This window comes from Chiloscyllium punctatum, chromosome 2, assembly GCF_047496795.1.
Source record: "Chiloscyllium punctatum isolate Juve2018m chromosome 2, sChiPun1.3, whole genome shotgun sequence".
Classification (NCBI taxonomy): domain Eukaryota; kingdom Metazoa; phylum Chordata; class Chondrichthyes; order Orectolobiformes; family Hemiscylliidae; genus Chiloscyllium; species Chiloscyllium punctatum.
The window spans coordinates 116395156-116416954 of record NC_092740.1 but is presented as its reverse complement, the minus strand read 5'-3'; the positions used below and the strand labels follow the sequence as shown (position 1 = coordinate 116416954).

Sequence of the window (21799 nt, the reverse complement as noted above, 5' to 3'; positions counted from 1 at the left end):
CTACAAGAACCTATCCAGCTCAGTCCCTGCCTTTCTGAGAAACACTTGTCATGAGTTTACTGTGGAAATTAAAATCCTTAACCAACTTTTCTCCAAAATAACATCTGCAAAGGTCCCAGTGACAATTACAGTGTTGGGTGCCATATGAATGTCAGGTTCCTGACTGAAAGCCACCTTGAATATTTCTTATTTTATTCCTTTTCCTTTGAAGAACTAACAATTATTGGCTAACGTGTTTTCCTCAAAGTTATTCCCTGAAATGAACACTGTTACTTGCCTATACCTGGTATATTTGGATGTGTTAGCTTATTAGATCAATAAGTATTTATGCTTCCATTTTTCAAGCTTATTTGGAAGCACTAGCATTCGGAACGTCAATCCTTTGTCAGGGGTTGTGGAGGTTAAGATCATGCTCACAGAATGCTCACAGTTTAAAAGCATGCTCACATGCAACAGAAACCAGCATATCCCACTATAAAAGATGAAGGTTTTAACCTAAGATTGTTTACTGTATCACATCTCCATGACACTGGACTCCTTTGGTTATAAATTCTGTGAGCGTGATCTTAACCTCCACAACCACCTGATGAAGGAGCAGCACTTTGAAAGCCAGTGCTTCCAAATAAACCTGTTGGACTATAATCTGGTGTGTATGATTTTTAACTTTGTCCATCCCAGTCCAACACCAGCACCTCATTTTTCAAGCTGTGTGTGTTAATCAGCTTTGCATCTTCATTAAATAAGTCTTGGCTCATAATAAATCAGTAGTTTTGCCACAGAGTAATTAAACTTGGTTGATGGATCTTTTGATGCTGAATAGAGACAGACAATTAGATCGATAAATGGGTGAAAGACCAAGAGGCTGAAAGTGAAAGAAGCAGCTCGATAACATTAAAGACTAGCTTAACTCGAACTCCACCCACTTTAGCAACAATTGGAAAGTTAGGACAACCCTGGTTACTTATAGCATGCAGCACGGCATTAAGATAACAACAGTGATGGGGATGATGAACCTAAGTACCACTCCACAACAATAGAATACAATCAAACAGGAGGTCAGCCTGCTACTAGACTCATCCTTTCCCGATTGAGTTCTGGGTCTAGTATCCAATACATATCATTGTCTTTAACCAGTTGTGAAGTCAATGGCTATAACAAATTTTTCCCATTACTTCTACCTCTAAACCAGCTGACTCCTGGTGGTATAGCCACTGCAGCACCACAGATTCTGTTGCCTTTCTCCCGGAGAGATTTGTAGACTAGTTGCAGAACGAGAAATAAAATTGACAGGATAAGGAGGAAGGACTAAGATGAGAAAAATGAAAGAAACACGAGATAAAATCAAACATGGTAGGGGATGATAGAAGTGAAGCAAAATGCTCCAATCAAAAATGAAGGACTGGAAGAAAGAGGAAGGAGTGATTCAAGTGAAGAAATGATCGGGAGGAGCTAGTGGGCTATTGGGCTGGACAAAGTCAGAAGTCACACAACACCAGGTTATAGTCCAACAGGCTTATTTGATATGACAAGCTTTTGGAGTGCTGCTCCATCATCAGGTGAAGTCCTTTACCTGACAAAGGAGCAGCATTCAGAATGGTTGTGATTTCAAATAAACCTGTTGGATTATAACCTGGTGACATGCGACTTCTGATCAAGTGAAGAAAGATAGGATCAAAGGAGGAGAGAGAGGAATAAAGGAAGTGAAATGGTAAGTTCAAATGACAAAAAGTAGCAAACAGTTGCTGAAGTGCTCCAGCAAAGCTAAATGCAAGTTGGAAGAATAATACTTCATTTTCCACGTGGGGATATTACAACCTTCAGGACTTAACATCAAGTTTAACAATTTTGGGGCATGATCACCTCCTTCCATGTCTATTATTTACCCCCACATCTTGGACTGCTTTCAGCACGGCCACCTCATTTTCACTTACTTATAGCCTCCAATATCACCTATTGAGCTTTTCCTCTTTCCAGGCTTACTATCAACAATACCTTTGTTTGTCCACCTTTCTTTCCCCCTCTCTCTGGGCTCCCACTTCACTTATCCACCTATTCTTTACCCCCATACCCCCCTGTCATTCTCATAAATGCCACCGTTTTCTAGCTGCTATCAATTCTGGAGAAGGGTCATTGGACTCAAAATGTTAATGTGTATCTTCACAGATCCTGCCAGACCTGCTGAGTTTCTCCAACAATTTCTGTTTCTGCTTATTTCAGATCTCCAGCATCTAGGATTCGTTTTTTTTATGTTATTCTTGCAGTTTGATGAAGTGTGTGATCAGCATTTAAGACAAACATACCAGGAATTCTGAAGAAATTCAGTAGGTCTTGCAATATATGTAGTGAAAGAAACAAAGAGTTCAATGTTTCAAGTCTAAAATGACTCCTTTTTTTCAGAATCCCTCCATCTTCAGAGTTATAAGACTCAAAATATTAATTTTCTTTCTCTCCACATAGATGCTGCCAAATCCCTTGAGTTTCTCCAGGACTCTGTGTTTGTTTCAAATTTCCAGCATCTACAGTGTTGTGCTTTTATTTGATCAGTATTCGTCTGTTTCAGAAACATCATCATACCCCCTCCTGGCAATGCTGGGAGCAGTTGCACAAAACATTTGTTTCAAATCTCAATCTGGGCTGGATAGTTTTGGTTAATTCTTGACGTACCTAGTACATTTACTGAAGCTGTATCAGGGGATACAAGAAGTGATTGATAGCTGCTGATAAACATTACACATACTGTAACACTTTAACACGGTTTTAAATTTTCATTGTGGGACTGTTTGATAGACCATTTATAAAATCAGATTTAGGGAATAGTTTACCAGATTAAAGTTGGCAAATCACAGGAAGACAAAAGACTATGATTAAGAGTGCTGTAGACAACAGGCTGCCGATTACAAAGCAGTCAACCAAATAGGGTGAAATGGCTGTTTGTAGCTCAGCATCACAACAGGAACTTTGATTATTAACAAAAATGGAAAATTCCAGAGAGATGGAGAACACAAATTAATGTGCAGGACAGGATAGCGAAAACAAAACAATCTACATTTATAGGGCAGTTTAAATGTAGGGCAGAATTCTAAGGCCTTCTACGAACAGATTTGCAGATGGGAACGCCAGTAAAATTCCCCAGTTAACTCTCACACCCTCCCAGTGCCTCTGACCTGTCTGTAATGCCAAGGGAGGCCTCTCCACCCTTGGCCCAGTTGAGGCCCACTTGCTGCAGTGTCTCAATTTTGAAGCTGATAGGTGGTATTCAGGAGCATGGAAAGCCTAACAGCTCACCCTTCTCAGGTTTCTCTGCAGGAAAAACGGGTGGCAAAAACCTCCTTCTAACACTAGGTGATTCACTTAAATATCCACTCTCCCATGGGTGACTCACTCTCCACACACTCATCTCCTTCTCTTCATTAGATCCACATTCCCTCCTGCCCTACCTCCCTGGCCTCACCCCCCCACACTTAGCCAGTGCAAACAATGAGATTTGTAACCTGGGGACTGCTTGTAGTTCCAGCCCTGGCCACTGCACTATTGAGATGACAGAGCTGCAAGTAATTCAAGGTGACAAGCGCCTTTATAAGACGGGACATCCTCACATTCAAACGAGAATAGCTGACACTCCCTAAGTTTGCACTCAATGGTTGCGGAGTTGCTGTAATTGGCATGGATGCATTCCCACTGATTCTACATGATGGGAAACCCATCCATCCAAAAATGTCTGCCCATATAGTTAATACATCATACAGCATTTCAATGGTATATTTTCCAAAAAAACTCTGACAGCAGACGCAGCATCTTCAAGGGAGAGACAGAGGCCGAGAAAGAACTGAACAGGATCAGAGAAAGAATTCTTGAGCTTAGGGCTCTGCAGGCAATTGAAGCTATAGCAGCCAATGGCTAAAATCAGGAACGATACAAGGAAATAAACAAAGAAAACAAACCAGGAGGACAGGCAAAGCACAAAGTGAGCCCTTTGGGTCAACCAAAGGAAAGGCAAGACAACTAAAAAGTTCAGTGAAGTGCAAATCAAATTCACAACAAAATGAGACACTATTAAAGAAGGACACAATTTAATAAAATTCATAGCACTTCATTTTATTGGGACTGTTGTCATGTTCCTATTAATTATTCAAAGTAATTACCCTCAAGGGTTTCAGCACTCCAAACCAAAGGAAAAGAAATCGTTGTACATTGAATCCATTTTCAGACATATAAATGAGTTCAAAGCACACCATATACAAGGATATTATTCTCACCAATAAATTCATGATGATCATTTATTAGGCATCTTGAAACAGGTAAGCATTGAGTACGTCAAATATGTCCAGTACGTCCAGTGGTCCTCACACCCACTGGAGGACCACTATAAACCAGGCAGCTGCAAGCATACCCTGTGAAATATTCTTAAGACAGCAATATATCAAAAGATTACTTTTAAAGCAAACGTGTTTCTACAGAGCCAAGAGGGTCTCATCCCACTCCCAACTCCACAATCCTGATGTTTGGAACCCTGCATTACCCTATCCACCTCTCCTACCCAGAACTTTGCCAAAGTCAACTGCCAGAAATATTCATTTCTCTCATGGTTTAGATGAATGCATAGTGTTATCTGTTTGTCTCAACAAACTAGATGAGATCGAAGGCCTCACTCTTCTCTGCTCACTTGCTTGGGCAGGTCTTGACATATTATCATGGCCATCACAGCCTAAAATGCTGCATGTACCTGGACATGCTGGCCCAAAAACCTAAGTGCAATGTCTCGGACAACAATAAGGGAGTGACAATACTGAGGAAGTGCAACACTGCTGTTGCTGATTAGATATAGAACTGAGGCCTCCGACATGTGTAAGACATTCACATACACTAATTTGAAAAAGAGCGGAGGAAGTGTGCCCGTTTGTTGCCTTATGTGGAGGAGCCGGTATTCGACTGGGGTGGACAAAGTTAAAAATCACATAACACCAGATTATAGTCCAAAAGGTTTATTTGGAACCACTAGCTTTCAGAGCACTGCTCCTGCAGCACTCTGAAAGCTAGTGCTTCCAAATAAACCTGTTGGACTATAATCTGGTGTTGTGTGATTTTTAACTTGGTAAACATTGTGACATTATTGTCTACAGGAAGTTGCTGTGAACAATTTTGGCTTTTTTTTTCCTCTCTCTGTATTACAAGAGCTAAAAGGTAATACGTAAAGTGCCCTGCCATATAAAAACAGCTTTCTTTCTTTTCATTCGTAATTCCAAAGGTTATTCCAGGGCACAAGAAATTCAGTTGTGCTGTTATGAAACTTGAAAGGGTTAGAAAAGATTCACAAGGATATTGCCTGATTTGGAGAGTTTGCGCTATAGGGAGAGGCTAAATAGACTGGGGCTGTTTCACTGTAGTGTCGAAGGTTGAGGGGTGACCTTGTAGAGGTTTATAAAATCATGAGGGGGCTGAATCAGGTGCATAGACAAGGCTTGCTCTTCAGGGTAGGGGTGTCCAAAACTACAGGGCAAAGGTTTAAGTTACATGGGGAAAGATTAAAAGGGACCTACAGGGCAATGTTTTCACACAGAGGGTGGTATGTGTAAGGAATGAGCTGATAGAGGAAATGCTGAAGGCTGATACAATTACATTTAAAAGGCATCCAGGTGGGTATATAAATAGGAAGGGTTTAGAGGGACATGGGCCAAAGCTAGAAAATGGGACTAGATTAATTTAAGACATCTGATCGGCATGAATCAGTTGGACAAGGGGTCTGTTTCTACACTGTACAACTCTATGACAGTGTGTTAAAGTTGTTACAGCATCAAAGAGTTGTGCAGGAGTCGCTGCAGTAGAGATGGTCACAGAGATATACAGCACGGAAACAGACCCTTTGGTCCAATTCGTCCATACCGACCAGATATCCCAATCCAATCTATTCCCACCTGCCAGCACCTAGCCCATATTTCCTCAAACCCTTCCAATTCATATACCCATCCAAATGCCTTTTAAATGTTGCAATTGTACCAGCCTCCACCACTTCCTCTGGCAGCTCATTCCATACATGTACCACCCTCTGTGTGAAAAAGCTGCCCCTTAGGTCTCTTTTATATCTTTCCCCTCTCACCCTAAACCTATACCCTCTAGTTCTGGACTCCCCCATCCCAGGGAAAAGACTTTGTCTATTTACCCTATCCATGCCCCTCATAATTTTGCAAACCTCTATAAAGGTCACCCCTCAGCATCCATTGCGCCAGGGAAAACAGCCCTAGCCTATTCAACCTCTCCCAATACTCCAAATCCTCCAACCTTGCAACATCCTTGTGAATTTTTTCTAAACCCTTTCACGCTTTACAACATCTTTCCAATAGAAAGGAGACCAGAATTGCACATAATATTCCAACAGTGACCTAACCAATGTCCTGTCCAGCCGCAACATGATCTCCCAACTCCTGTACTCAATATTCTGACCAATAAAGGAAAGCATACCAAACGCCACCTTCATTATTCTATCTTCCTGCAACTTCACCTTCAAGGAACTATAAACCTGCACTCCAAGGTCTCTTTGTTCAGCAACACTCCCTAGGACCTTACCATTAAGTCCAGCTAAGATTTGCTTTCCCAAAATGCAGCACCTCACATTTATCTAAATTAAACTCCATCTGCCATTTCTCAGACCATTGGCCCATCTGATCAAGATCCTGTTGCAATCTGAGGTAATCTTCTTCACTGTCCATTACACCTCCAATTTTGGTGTCATCTGCAAACTTACTAACTATACCTCTAATGCTCACATCCAAATCATTTATATAAATGAAGAAAAGTAGTGTACCCAGCACCGATCCTTGTGAAACTCCACTGGTCACAAGCATCCAGTCTGAAAAACAGCCCTCCACCGTGCTGCCCACAACATCTCCGGGTGCTCCGGTTTCCTCCCACATGTGGAGGTTTCCTCCAAAGATGTGCAGGTTAGGTGAATTGGCCATGCTAAATTGCCCGTAGTGTTAGGTAAGGGGTAAATGTAGGGGTCTGGGTGGGTTGCGCTTCGGCGGGTCGGTGTGGACTTGTTGGGCCGAAGGGCCTGTTTCCACACTGTAATGTAATCTAATCTAATTTAGAACTTCAACTTTTAGATCAGGTCTATCCCTTTCAATCACTATTATAAACTAGAAGAATTATGGTTGTTGGCCCCAAAATGCTCCCCCACTGACACTTCAGTCATCTGCCCTGTCATATTTCCCAAGAGTAGGTCAAGTTTTCGACCTTCTTTAGTAGGTACATCCACATACCAAATCAGAAACTTTTCTTGTACATACTTAACAAATTCCTCTCCATCTAAACCCTTAACGCTATGGTAGTCCCAGTCTCTGTTAGGAAAGTTAAAATCCCCTACCATAACCACCATATTATTCTTCAATGATAACCAGGGAGCTGTACATCGCATGGGTCTGTGACCAATGTTGTTCACCATTAAAAGTCCTGAAAATAGAATTTTCTGCAGTTAGAGTCACTTACTCCCCCCACTCAGACTGGTCACAGCGATTTTCTACCCTGCTGCTCACTTTTGATTTCCAGCATGATGGACAGTGACAGTGAGTGCTCCTCTTCCAATGACTTCCAGGTGCAGCTTGAATGGACCGGTCAGCCCTCATCCTATTCCTCACAACTCATACCGGAAATCCCACAGGCTTCACACTTCCCTAACTTCCCATCCAACCTGTCTGTCCACCAAGGCCTTGGCCTATCAGGTGAACATACCTGGGGTGTTCATACATTGCCAGAGAAGCAGTGATTGCTCCCAAAGCAAAACTCTACTCTTACATTAAGAACGTTAATTAGAATTTAATTTGATGGACAATAACATGCAAACGTAGAACATTGCTAAATTATTCTATTTGATATGGATTTAGAAACTTTTCATTGGCGGACTTTAGTCTGAGATTGTTTTTCTCTCTGCAGTTTGTCTTTCAACCACCTCCCTTTGATCCAACACAACTAGGGAAGGTCCATAAGAAGCTAAATTTCTTTATATGTTTGCCTTGGTAGGAATGTGAAAATGAAAATGCTTATGAGAAAATATTCATTTCCATTCAATGAGCATGACAGGCTGAATGCAATAAAATTAAATCATATATATCAGCTGCTTCATCAGAATGTAATTGTCCCTTGTATAAATGAATTGTTTTGAACGTTTGAATAAATCCTTCTCGCAATAATGAATAATAATAAAATAACCAAAGCGAGAAGGACATAAATGGCAGATATAAGCACAACAGTTGCCGCACATAACTGTTCAAACAACCATTGAGAAAAACAATACAATTTAAAAGTAGAAAGCAGAAATAAATAAGTTTTTGCTTTAACAAAGAACAATGAAACTGTGTTACTAGCTGAAAATGTGTTGCTGGAAAAGCGCAGAAGGTCAGGCAGCATCCAAGGAACAGGAGAATCGACGTTTCGGGCACAAGCCCTTCCTGAATAAGGGCTTATGCCCGAAACGTCGATTCTCCTGCTCCTTGGATGCTGCCTGACCTGTTGCGCTTTTCCAGCAACACATTTTCAGCTCTGATCTCCAGCATCTGCAGTCCTCACTTTCTCCATGTGTTACTAGGTAAGGTCATAATGTCAAATAATATTGAATTGTAGAAACTTACACAGAAGGTGGCTTCAGCCTTTTAAATTCCAGCTCTTTCCAATATGTTCCTCCTCCTTTACCTCTTTCCTTTTAAAGATGGAGAAGAAAAATGATTGAGAGTTCCATCAGGGCTGACATAATACGTGATTAAACTTAACTCTTCTCAGAGACTCTTTTTTTCTGTTTAACTTAAGTTGCAAATGCTATGATTTTGTCCAATTAATATATGAGGTGGTTATATAAATCTATAAAATATTACATGACTTAAACATCTGCTTGTTTAGCTTACAAATACTTCAATATTTTTTGTTGTTTTAACTTAAGCAAGCTTTGATGTGATGGCTTTGTTCAGGGCTTCTGAAAGTGGGCAGCGAGCTAAAATGTAGTGGAGTTGGGCTCTAAGGCAGCACTGACTGCTCCAACCCAGTTATTACACTGTGCTCCTGTTCTAATACGCCCTTTCTCTCAGACCCCTAACAGTCCACTCTCACAGAGAGGTCCTTATGATTTGAGACTTGAAATGAGGTCAAAGTAGGAAAACATTTGGGAAGCACTGATTTAGTTCAAGATTCATATTAATATTTTAGAGGTAATATACTTTTGGGAAAATTACATTTATAAGATTATGATAACTAAAATGCTGGAGTTTAGCAATTTCCAGAATACCTCAAGTGGTGGCAGTTCAGAGTTAGGAGGGCAAAAGCCATAAAACAGCAAGTGGTCTTAATTTATCTGGGGAACTGCTGATGGCAAAACTGAGAAGAATTGCCCTGATTTCATTAGAAATTTAAATTATTCACACAGACCTCAGGGTTTAGTTTTGTAGTTAGCAAGTTAATTAATGTAAATCCCCATCAGGCATCTCAAGTAACCTTTAGTTACCATTGTGATAGGTTAATTAAGGTAGAACCTCAGGTGTAATTCAGCGGAACTGTCTGTGGGACTTTTTCAGAAGGTCTTTGGGGGTTTCGAGCTGAAAGTACATGGCCTGGGCTCAGCAGATGGAGAAGGGGAGAGTCTGCTTCAAGTTCGAACACTGCTGTATACCAGAAGTGAAAAGAGTTCTCAGAAATCAAGGGTGTTTCTCAGATGGAAGCACCAAGCCAGAGTGCAGTGCCACTCTGGAACTGAAATGGCCACAATTGTTATCAAGTGGTACTTTTGAATTGAACAGCAATTATAAGGTACTAAGCTTAGAAAGTACAAAAACAGCAAAGCAACTTTATTACAGGCATGTGCTTTGCTCCAGTAAATAATTTCTGAAAGTCATCCTGTTGAATTATTCGTGCCTCAGCAACCACTTTGATCCTAGCAGCCCACTCTAGTCAGACCTTCAACAATGAACCAACATCTCTTTATTGCAATTGACCAGCAACAGCTAGGTCACAAACATCTCCAAAGATATTATCCCGTGCTAAACCCCTCCAAAGTTTGTGACAGGATCACCTCATTTCCAGAAACAATTGGCCACTAATGTGACATCAGGTGTAACATTACTGTTAGTACATTCTAGTATCCTACTCGGGATTGTTCCTTATCTCTCTTTCTGGTACACTGAAGTCTTGGGTATCAGTGCTATTTCTGTTCTCATCACAAACTGGACTACCATAGTAACTTCATTTCCAATGCCACCCTTCCTTCACCTGATCCACATTTGACTTTTTCCTTCCATTCCTGCACTTCCCTCTCCATCTTGTACTGAGCAGTTTTTCTTGTTTGATATTCTGTATTGATATTCATTTTATTTATTTCTTTAATATTTAATGTTACATTCAAATGCCTTTATGTAGCATTTCATGATTCATTTAGAAGTAACGTCGATTTCTTTGGCATATTCCACTGGCACTCACTCTAGCTGTTAGATGATTTTTTTTGCTGTTTAACCTCCTCGGACCAGCACCCTATCATAGAACATCTCTTTTATTCTTCTGGACCTCTTCTCCCTCCCACTTGCTCAGAAACTCACACATTACTATCATTCATAAAGTTTGACAAAAAGTCGTTGACCTGAAATCTCAACTCTTTTTCTCTGCAGATGCTGACTTTCTGCAACTTTCTCTCTCTTCGCTTCAAATTGCTTGCAGTTTACACTTAATGGCTAGGCATGATGGAAAGGAAAAGCAAAGCAAGGAAGAAAACAGGATAGATGATCAAAAGCTTGGGTCAAAGAGATTGGCTTACTTCAGTTCCTTTTAGAAAAAGGTGAGATTTGAGAGACCGAACTCCAGACATGAGTCTTCAGTTGCCTGGGTGCTATGTCTGGAGAAAAGATAAGAGAGACCGTAAATGGCTATAGTTACAGATATACATCGTATGTAATTGAGAGCAGAGTTACAGTGAAATACTATCATGCAGGGAAGATCAGACTTGATGTTTTTTGGGAGAAAGGAAGCCAAAATAAGTCAAAGTTGGGTGAGGTGGAGTTGGACTAAATGAAATGGGGTTCGATGCATGCAGAGGATGGGGAGACTAAAAGTCGGACAAGACAACTAACTGTGAGAGGTAGTTGGGAAATTGAAGAGGTATTAAGACAATTGAATTCATGGTATTGGCATTCGCATAGAGGCTGAATGCATGGCATTCCTGGTGCCAAGTGGCCACATATAAAAGGTGTTTTGAAGATTCTGGAGGTTACACTGCAGGAGAGGAAAAGACCTGCTTTCAGATACTTAAGACTGGAATCACTTCATGCATACCCGATGACATTTTAAGCAGTATCAACATAGATCAGACACCATGTACATAATCAAAGAGGATGTACACGACAATTTCCATCAGTGCTGCTGAACTGCTGTGAGAGGAGTGCAAATCATAACTGGCGAGATTTAAAACAAAAGTGTAGAACAACTGAGATCAGAAATGGGAAATAATGAGAGGAGCATGATGAGGCAATGACAGCAGAGAGGAAACGGAGTTTCAGAGTGTGATAGTAGTTGATAGTGAAAGAAGGGCTACTTTTGGGGACTGCAGGTATTTAAAAGGAGATTAAAGTAATTTTGAAGCACACACTCCATTTATTTATGAATATAAGACAGACATTTGTACCAGAAATTGGAAACAAAAAAAAACAAAATCTTCAACTAAAATATTGATCATCATGACATTCTTCTGAAAGGCAACCACATTTTCAATTACTTTTACACCCAGCAAAGATTGCACTCCACATTGTTTTCATAACAGAGATGCTTTCAGATGTGCAGGTAATTAGCCTGATTCCCAATGACCATCCAGAGCAACTGCTGAGATAAAATGGGGCAAGGGCTTTATATGCTCAATCCATTGGGTGCAAGTGCCCCATTGGATGTCAAGCCAATATTAATAGGCTATTATTTTGGATCTACTCACAATAGTATTCAGGGAGTTGGTTAGCTCAGTTGACTAAATGGCTGGTATGTAACTCAGAATGATGCAACAGAGTGAGTTCAATTCTCACTCTGACTGAGGATTACCATGAAGGACTCTCCTTCTCAACCTCTCCCCTTGCCTGAGGCATGGTGACCCTTAGTTTAAACCACAGTCAGTTACAGAATATTGCTATTTTCTAATGATAAAGCTGTTATGCACACCACTATCATTGCCTTTTTCCTGCTCCTCAGATGCTGCCTGACCTGCTGTGCCTTTACAGCAACACACTCTCAACTTAAACCACCAGGTGTCATCTCTCTCTAATGAGAGAGCAGCCCTATGGTTTCGTAAGATTATGGCAAGTTCACCTTTACTTTTAATACTCAGTAAATAGAAATCAGTGGCCATGATAATGGTGTGTATAACAGCTTTATTATTAGAATATTTTATATTCTGTAACTGACTACGAGTTATATAAAAGATTACAGATAATCGTTGCATCTAGGCAACACATAAATCCACCAGTGTAATTTTAACAGACAGCATTTGCTACCTGACATGAAATGCCAATTACTGCGTAATATACCTTCAACAAAAATTATTAATGAAAAAGTGCATAATATTCTACGCAAATAGAAAGTGTGGAAAAGAAAAAGATGCAAATTGGAAAGAAGAAAAAGAACACTGCCCTAATATGTCAAATATTTAGTTGAATTGGTAAAAGGAGTAGATGTGATGATGCTACTCCTTTAACAAGATTATGCTGTCCTTGGTTTCTTTTAGACAGGTCATAAAAGCAGTGATTCCAAAAAGTCGAGGTTTGAAGGTTTTAGGGTCAGTTTAATTATAGCTAACAGATACTGCCTCAGGTAAAAGGCTTCAAAGTTTTAAAAAATATATACTTGTACAATGAAAGGGGAGTGGCGTGTTCTCCCAGTTCAGATTTTCTCTGGTTTGGTTTGGTTTGAGCAGTCTGGCTGTTCACTGAAAGGAGTCGTCAGTTTGAGGCTGCTGGTCAATGGAAGAGCCACATGGAGCAATATATTCCATGCTGAATCTCTCTGCCATCTCTCTCTCTCTCTTGCAAAATTCTGCGTTTGATTTTTCCTTTCTTGCCAAGGGGTGTTAATGGGAATTGTTGCAAGTAGTTGGAACAGCATCATTAAATTGGGATAACCTATCTGAAAACCCAACAGGCTAAGTTATTCTACATTCGATTCTCTTTTCAATTTGTTTCATTCCATAATCTTGTAAATAAATCGTTTGTTTAAAACTAAGTGGTTTGACCAATTGCATCACTCCAGGAATATCCACTTGATGCCTGCTTAAAACAACTGGCAAAGTTAGGATCTGGCTATTTTCTTGAAATGTTTTGAGGGGGTCTGGCTTGGTGCATAACAGATGCAACCTGAGAATGTTTCATTTACAGAACGAGTTATGATGATTTGAAATGGATTGCTTGATAGTGTGGCAATGGAAGCAAATTCAAAAATAACTCTCACAGGGAATTGGATAAATACTTGAAGGAAAGAACATTGCAAAGCCATGAGGAAGAGTAGAGGGGTATGATTATTTAGACCTACTATGCAGCCTTAACCTGTACCACAGCCTGCCCTTTCTCATTGCATATGAAGTGTACGCGCGCACACACGACCACATCACATTTATGTGATAACTACTAACACATTTTTTGCACTCAGTGATGCCCTGTCATACCATGCTCTGCGCCGTGCCCCCCCCCCCCCCAGCCCATGGAATTTGAATTGGTACCTATGCAGGAGACTTCCGACAGCTTAGACCCCTCTAAGTAATTTTGTGGATTCACGATCACACTAGATGCTCACATGCGTATAATCTGTGACACTGCAAAGAGAAACAAAGGCCGTCATTCACTGCAGTCCCCTGGGAGAAGCATAACCTTTGGAAAGCAGAAACTTCAGGTTCCTGGTTGGGTTTCAAGAGTCAATCTACATAAACCATACTTGAGGACAAGAACACTTACTGCTCTATATAGAGAGACCTCGATTATCTGAAGTTCAGATTATCCGAAGAAGATCTCAAGGTCCCGCAAAAATATTACATCAAAGAGGTAAGTGTATTCAATTTCCCTATAATGAAGAACATGTGAAAACACTGGCAAAAACAAAGAAACACAAGCAGCTCAAGCATCAGTGACTGGATATTTTTTAAGGTAAGGGTTGTTACACAGCCCTTTATAGAAGTAAGTGTTTTACAGTATTCCCATCACTTTACTGGGCCGTTCACGATAAAATGGCTGAGAACGTAAACGCACACGTGAGGTGGTGCCTCTGTCTTTCTATCGCAAGACGGAGTTCCCAGAAACGGACAAATGCTCTTGCAATTGTAGAAGCTGTTCTGGACCTTGTTTAATGCTGTCTTCACCACTCCTTGCCAAATCCTAACAACTGCTGCAGTTTTAAAAAGTTTTCTCGGGTTATCATTGCTTAATTATTCATCATGTGAAGTCTGTGTCCTCCTGTGCTCAATACATTAAAATTATAGATTTAAGCAAATTCTCCGGTAGAGCATAGCATTAGATCAGCATGGCTTCCCTTGTTTAAGGTCAAACCTATTATCCAAATAACCAGTTATCCGAACAAAATAGTGCCTGCCCATCTCGTTCTGATAATCGAGGTTCTTCTGTACAAGGCCATTTGCCCTAATAACTACTCACTATCAGGTTGTCTCAGGCCTGACCTCCTCATCTCACTCCTGCCATTCAGCATTCACATCAACAGCATTGCTTCCATCAGCAACTTTTCAAACTCCCCTCTTATTCATCTGAAGAGTTGAGTGTCTGGTCTATCTTCCCCTGTTCCAAATCCTCACTAGCACTGTTGTGTGAGATACAGCAAACAAGCACAGAGCTGGAAGTACATTGAGTACATTAGGTGATGCAATCCCTTACGCCTGAGCTGCCATTCAATAAGATCATGGCTTATCTGTATATCACTGACAAGTTTGCAAACTCTTACTTATCAAGAACTTATCTATGTCTGTCTTAAAAATTTTCAAGGACTCTGGAACTCCCTGATAATTTTGTAGGAGTAAAAACACATAATGCAATGGAAGAAAATGTCTTCATCTCTGGCTTACTCGGCAATCCCTCAGTTTCGAAAGTGTAGTGCTGGAAAAGCACAGCAGGTCAGACGGCATCCGAGGAGCAGGAGAATCGATGTTTTGGACATAAGCCCTTCATCAGGAGGCTTATGCCCAAAACGTTGATTCTCCGACTCCTCGGATGCTGCCTGACATGTCGTGCTTTTCCAGCACTACACTCTAGACTCTGATCTCCAACATCTGCAGTCCTCACTTTCTCCCAATCCCTCAGTTTTAAATAGCAAGTCAGGTTCCAAATTCTCCCACAAGAAGAATCATCTTTTCAACGTCCATCCAGGATCTTATGTTTCAATCAACTTGCCACTTACTTTTCTAAACTCCAGCAGATACATTCTACTCTGTCCAGCCTTTCCACCTTTGATAACCTATCTACTCCTGATATTGGCTGAGTAAACGTTCCATGAATGCTTCCAATCCTTAAATAAGGAGATCAATATTCTACACAGCGCTCCCAATGTGGTTTCACCAGAGCCCTATATAACTGAAGCACCACCTCTCCAACATTTGTATTCAATTCCCCTCACAATAAATGACTGTATTCTATTAGATTCCCGAAATACTTCCTGTACTTGCATATTATCATTTTTGCAATTCACGTGCAGGACACCAAGACATATTCATATGTTAAAGTTCTGCAATCTCTCACCATTTACCTTCTTTTTCAAACTTGTCAAAATAAATAATTTCACATTTATCCATATTACACATCTATATCCCTATGCAGCTTCCTGATGTCCTCTTCACAACTAACCTATCTATGCATCATTAATAAACATAACCCACAGCTTTGGTCTCTTCAGTCAAGTCATTTTCATAAGTTGGAAAGGGTTTAGGTCCTGGCAGTGATCTATTTGGCATACCACACATCACATTGGGCAGAGATAGGTCCAGCGGAACAATAGTATCTGCTGGATACGGGTGAGGACCTCCACTGTACAAGTTAGGTGAGAGGGGCCTCGACTTCTCTCCAGGTGTCCCATCCCCTTAAAGGATGAGGGATGAATATTGCACTCTGACAATGAAGCAAATCAATATCCATGAACAAGGGCTCCAAATCCTTCTGTTCCATAATTTTCTGCACTCTTTCCCCATTCAAAAGAATGTTTAGGTCTTCTAGTCTTTCTTCTAAAGTGCATATCCTCACCCTATATTGCATGCCACATTTTTGCCCACTCGCTTAATCTATTACTCTGTGAACACAGTGTGTCTTCCTCATCACTTGCCTTTCCAGTTTTGTCATCGGGAAAGCCTTTAGACTACTAGGCAACATAAATGGTTTGTCACAGATGGGCAGATCAACAAATGGAATTTAATCCCAAAAAGTGCAAGGTGATGCATTTTGAGAGGACCGAACAAGGGAAGGGAGCACACGATGAATGGTAGGACCCTAAGAAGACACAGAGGATCACTGGGACTTTGCTGTACATATACGCAGCTCCTTGAAGGCAACAGGCCAGGTAGACAAGGCGGTTATGGAGGCATATAGGATCTATGCCTTTAGTAGTCAAGGTATTGAATATGAAAACTGTGAGGTTATGATGGTGCAATATGCAGTGTTAGTTAGGCAGGAGTGCTATGCTGGGATGAGATGCCAATCAAGTGAGCTGTGTCCTGAATGGGTGTTTTGCAAATGTTGTGGAATCAAGCAGAAAAGTGAAGGGTAGTCCAGACTTTTGTGTTGCAGATGGTTAAAAGACTTTAACGAATCAAGTGAGTTACTGGTCACAGAAACCCTAGTCTCTGACTTACTCTTTTACCCAATAATGTCCTGAGGTCTCTAAATATACAAGCATCTTCCTTTCCTCCACGGAGGCAGGTTCAATTGAAACATCCGAGGTGGTACTGGATAATTATTTGGATAGAAACAGCACAGGAATATGGGGGAAAATATAGGATGAATATGAGGTAATAGAACTGGGGCAGGCACAATGGTCTGAGTGGCCTCCTTCTGCACTGTACCAATTCTGGTCTCCTGTACTACATACAATGCTAACCAGAGGAGAACTGCCCAGTTTTTCGAGAGGTCCTCAGTACACAGCACTACTGGGAATAAAGAACAAAGAACAGAGAACAGAGAACAGAGAAAATTTACAGCGCAGGAACAGGCCCTTCTCTGTGATTTAATTTTCAGCTCTGGCTTCTAAAGAAATCAATATTTTCCTTCAAACAACTAAGACCTGAAAATTCACTCTTCAAAATCAAGTCTTGGCCAGAGCATTAATAGAGGCATTGCTGTTCCAATTTTGTTCCTATAATTTCCGCTCCTGAGAATGGGATTAACATGGTTATTTTTACTTCAGTATTTAAGCAGCATATTTAGCAGCATGGATCAACTAAATAAAATGAAGGATGAATCTCCCCAGTGCTCCCACCATGAACATGCTACTGCCAGATAGAAAATAGATATATCATGTTTAAAAAATAAAAAAATCTTTTCTATATCTTTGCTTTACATTCATAAAGATAATAACTCTCAGCTGAATATTTGTTTCTGAATGGTATATTGCTATTCTGTGTGCATGCTTACTTAGCAATTCTTTTGCTCCAGAGCTTTAATGATGAATTAAAATGCAATTTAGTGTCAGCAGATTCAAATAGTGCTGTGAGATAATTAGATATGTTTTACAGTTAGGGTGGAACAATGATCAGACTCTAACTCCCATAAACACATAAGAAGCTGATTGCTCATGTGATGTAGCTATAATAATTTATTGAGCTACCAGCTGAACAGAAATAAACAGCACTAGCCAGGGTGGGGGAGATGGGGCAAAGGCTGCTGCCAATGCCTCTGCCACAGGCCAAAAGGGCTACAGATGTGCGAGGGTGCGCAGAATGTGGATTTCAGCAGAGGCAGGCTAAGTGTAGTAGGAGCGGGAAAACTCTCAGTAGGCCACTCTTTCTGAATGCCAAGACCCTTGGATTGATACCAATTGCCTTTAAACAAGGACTACCCCCTTGAGCTTTCTGGCCTCCCCTCGAGTCAACCTCCTACCCCTCATCCAGCTGCTTCTGGTATTCAAATCAGCAGTGATGGGCTTAGATCCTTAAACGGGCCTCAAACAATGTTGGAATGGGAAGGACATCCACAAGTCTTTTCACCAGACTTAAACTGGGTAGAGGCAGGAAGATGACAGATTCTCCCCCAAGCGACTGTCTGATTAAATGCACTTGTCTGCTGATAAATCCAGTTAAAATACACAGGCTCCATCTCTGGTCAACACAAGCATTATACTTTTATTTCTCCAACATGAATACAGTTTGTTCCAGTAGAGAAGCAAAAATCTATTTGGAGTAAATGTTTGGAGTAGGTAGCCTAAAATTGGTATTTGCTGTACCTTTTTTTCAGAAGCAGTTTCAAGTGGAGAAAATCAAATATGGTATCAATTTTCCAGACATGTGAATAAGCTGAAGAACTCCTAACTGCCTACCATGCTAATGTGCAAGCAGACGAGACAGTACAGTCTTGCTGGTATAAGAGCTACTTCCCCGTGTATCAATTTATTTCTGTAATACAAGACAGACATTCATCAGAATGTTATATTATTTCCCCTGCTTTTGATATTCTATTCACTGGAACATGTGGGTATATGTGATGCATACAAACAGTTGAACTTCACCACAACAAATACAGTCAGGACCAACAAATAGTGTTCGTCCAGATTTTCCACTGGGGAGACAGGCACTGTACATAGCAACCCTGCGGAATCCCCACCAAAAGCAGACTCCAAAAGGAATTTCCTGGGAAATTGAAGTTTCTGCTGGGCAACTCCTCTAGGCCTGGAATCTTCCAAAAAGTCTCCATTTAAATCAATGATAAAATGAAGGGAAATAATTATTCAGGAGAAGTTAGACTTTTAAAAACATGGTGCAACTCCTGAATAACTATTCAAAATCCCATACTTAACTTACCCCTACCTCATCACACACATCCTACCTCGCCTTCCAAGCATTTGTGCCCCCAAAAATTCAGGTTGGTTGATTTTTTTTGAGAAACAGAGTTGAAATTGAAACCTTCTTCAGGAATCCTGTAAGTGGTGAAATGGCCTTCATTTTCATCTCACATTCTTTCTTAAACTTCTCTTATGAAAGCATGAGCAAGAGAGCACGAGAGAGAAAAAAAGCTGTTGCTCCTCAGACAAGTCCCTGCTGTCACTGTTCAATATGCAATACATAGAAACAGGAGTAGGGCATTCAGCCCCTCTGAGCCTGTTCCACCATTCAATAAGATTATGGCTGATCTGTGGTCTAACTTTTGAAACCTGCCTCTGGCCCATATCCCATAATACCTTGGCTTATCTCAGATTTAAAATTAACAACTCACCCTGCATTTGTGTAAAAACAGAGCTTCCTCACATTTCTCCTCTGTGCACCCTAGTTCTAGAATCCGCAACCCAGTAGAAATAAATTACCCTCTGTTTCCCTATTTTCTTTTTTCTCTTATTCTTGAGAAAACAAGCCTAATTTGTACAACTTCTGCTTATAATTTAGCGCCTGAAGTCTAGATATCATTCATGGAAACTTCTGGTTTACTCCCTGCAAGAACAACATATTCTTCCAAAAGTGTGATGTCCAGATATACTCAAAGTACTCCAAGAAGGGTCAAATGAGGGTTTATGTATTACTCCAGCATAATTTCGGCATCCTTATAATCCAGTCCTCTAGATTAAAAAAAACAGCATTCCATTAGCTTTTTTGATTGTTTTCTGCACCAGTTCCTGATATTTCAAAAGATCTATGCACCTGAACGCCAAGTCTCTTGGGACATCCACGACAGGTAGTTTCAGGATAAACGCACATTTCAGCATTTGGCAATAACGTTGCTGAAGAACTAGGGAGTGGTATTTTCTACAATCCATACCTTCTGCTCACAATAGCTCCATTCCAGCAGCGATTGGTTCCCGCGCTTCGTTCTGGACACGTGCTCATGTCTGCGGTGAAACCTCTATGCCATTCTGCGCATGTACCGGTGACTGTGTCGCTCCACGCATGCGCGATGTCAGTGCCCGTCGTCGTTCTGTCCTGCGCGTGTCGTGTCTCCGCACCATTTCAGGTACGTGTCAGCACCAGTCTGCACACGCACTGATGACAGCTGTCGACAGAGCAGCTTCCTTACATTTTTTTTAAAATGTACTGTGTTAAATTTACTTTTGTTTCATTGATAAATATGATTTCAACCTTCATTCAGGCTGTGTTAAACTGGAGTGATTTCTGAGCAATCATGGGTGATATATTTTGTTGGTCTGCTCCAGTTTTCCCATAGGCGCCATTATTTCTATTAAGTGATTTTCTATTAATCAAGATCTTGTTGGAATGCAACTACACCGTTACAGGAGAACTACCTGCATATTTAATTTCACATCAACTGGAGCTGAGTTTTTCTTTTTATATCCTGATTACTCTATCCATAAGTTGGTTATGTGCCATCGCTGAAAGTTCCTAGACTGATGGAGCACCCTTTTCCTTTCAAATGTAAGACTGTTGCTGCTTTAGCCAGTGGCTTATGCTTATTTGGGTCACAGAAATTCAGAATTGCTTCATGCTATTTCTGGTCTGCTAATATATAGAGTTCAAACGATCCCACAGTTCCAGGTAATGATTAAAACCTTCTCGTTTGGGACTGTCCAGACCACCAGAACATTTCTCAACACTCTGGAAATAATGCTTAAAACTTATTTCCATAACAGTAACCCAGACCTAAATTTCTTCTCCTACAATTTCCTGTCATACTACTTCCTGAAAACCCAAGTGTTTCACAAAGCTGTATTTCCCCCCTCCAACATTTTAGCTATCCAGGATATAGGAAAGAATTTCACAAAGCAAGTTTTTGATAATTGCTCCCAATCTGTGTGTAGAAATTAGTCGACTTCTTTATATATATATATATGTTATGCACTCAGTCATTTCCCTCAGTAGTAACCTAGACACTCCACTGCAGCCCTGCTAAAGATATTGAACTTTCAATGAGACATTAAACCATCTCCCCTCCCCCCATATTCTTTCTTGCGTTCCTTACAATATTCCACAGTACCATTTTGAAGGACAGCAAATGAATGATCCCTGGTGTTCTGACCAATAATCATCCCTCATTCAATATCATAAAACAGATTATCTGGGTATTACCACTTTGTTGTTTGTGGAACTTTCTTGTTGTAGCCAATTTGCACACATCGCCTACATTATAATAGTGATCACATTTCAAATGTACCCCACTGGCTTTAAAACCCTTTGGGATTAAGGTTGTGACATATGCTATATAAATAAAGATCATGGCATGGGAAGTTGTTAAGAAACTGAACACACCCAGTCCATAACAATAGGAAGGGTTTGGAGGGATATGGGCCAGGTGCTGGCAGGTGAGATTAGATTGGGTTGGGATATCTGGTCGGCGTGGACGGGTTGGACCGAAGGGTCTGTTTCCATGCTGTACATCTCTATGACTCCAAGTGGTTGAATTGGAGTCTTGACTTTCAAATGTGCAAGCAAGGGCACAGTTATTAAGTAGCTACATTTTTCAGTGTACACACAGCACTCTTCTATTGATCTGCTCCATTCATTTCAAGTATGTCTCGTCACTATGCAACAGCTGTGGCTGGAGTTTATTGTGATGAAAAAAAATTTCAATTTCATGAACATTATAAATGTTCCCTGGCTTGATGCTTTATAGGAGATGGAAAAACATCCAGGCAGACATGCATTCGTCACTTTCCTTCA

At 40.7% G+C, this 21799-nt stretch overlaps 1 protein-coding gene across 4 annotated transcripts in view; it reads right to left on the bottom strand.

The window, feature by feature from the left end:
* Nucleotides 1-21799, bottom strand: part of LOC140488030 (SWI/SNF-related matrix-associated actin-dependent regulator of chromatin subfamily E member 1-related-like) — a 133621-nt gene that overhangs the window by 64410 nt on the left and 47412 nt on the right. For all 4 annotated transcript variants that reach the window (XR_011962985.1, XR_011962987.1, XR_011962986.1 and 1 more), the window contains exon 10: nucleotides 8622-8689. Coding sequence is in view for 1 of the 4 variants with exons in the window: in XM_072587622.1 (XP_072443723.1) it covers nucleotides 8635-8689 (55 nt within the window). In the remaining 3 variants the exon portion in view is untranslated. The remainder of the gene's footprint in view (nucleotides 1-8621; nucleotides 8690-21799) is intronic.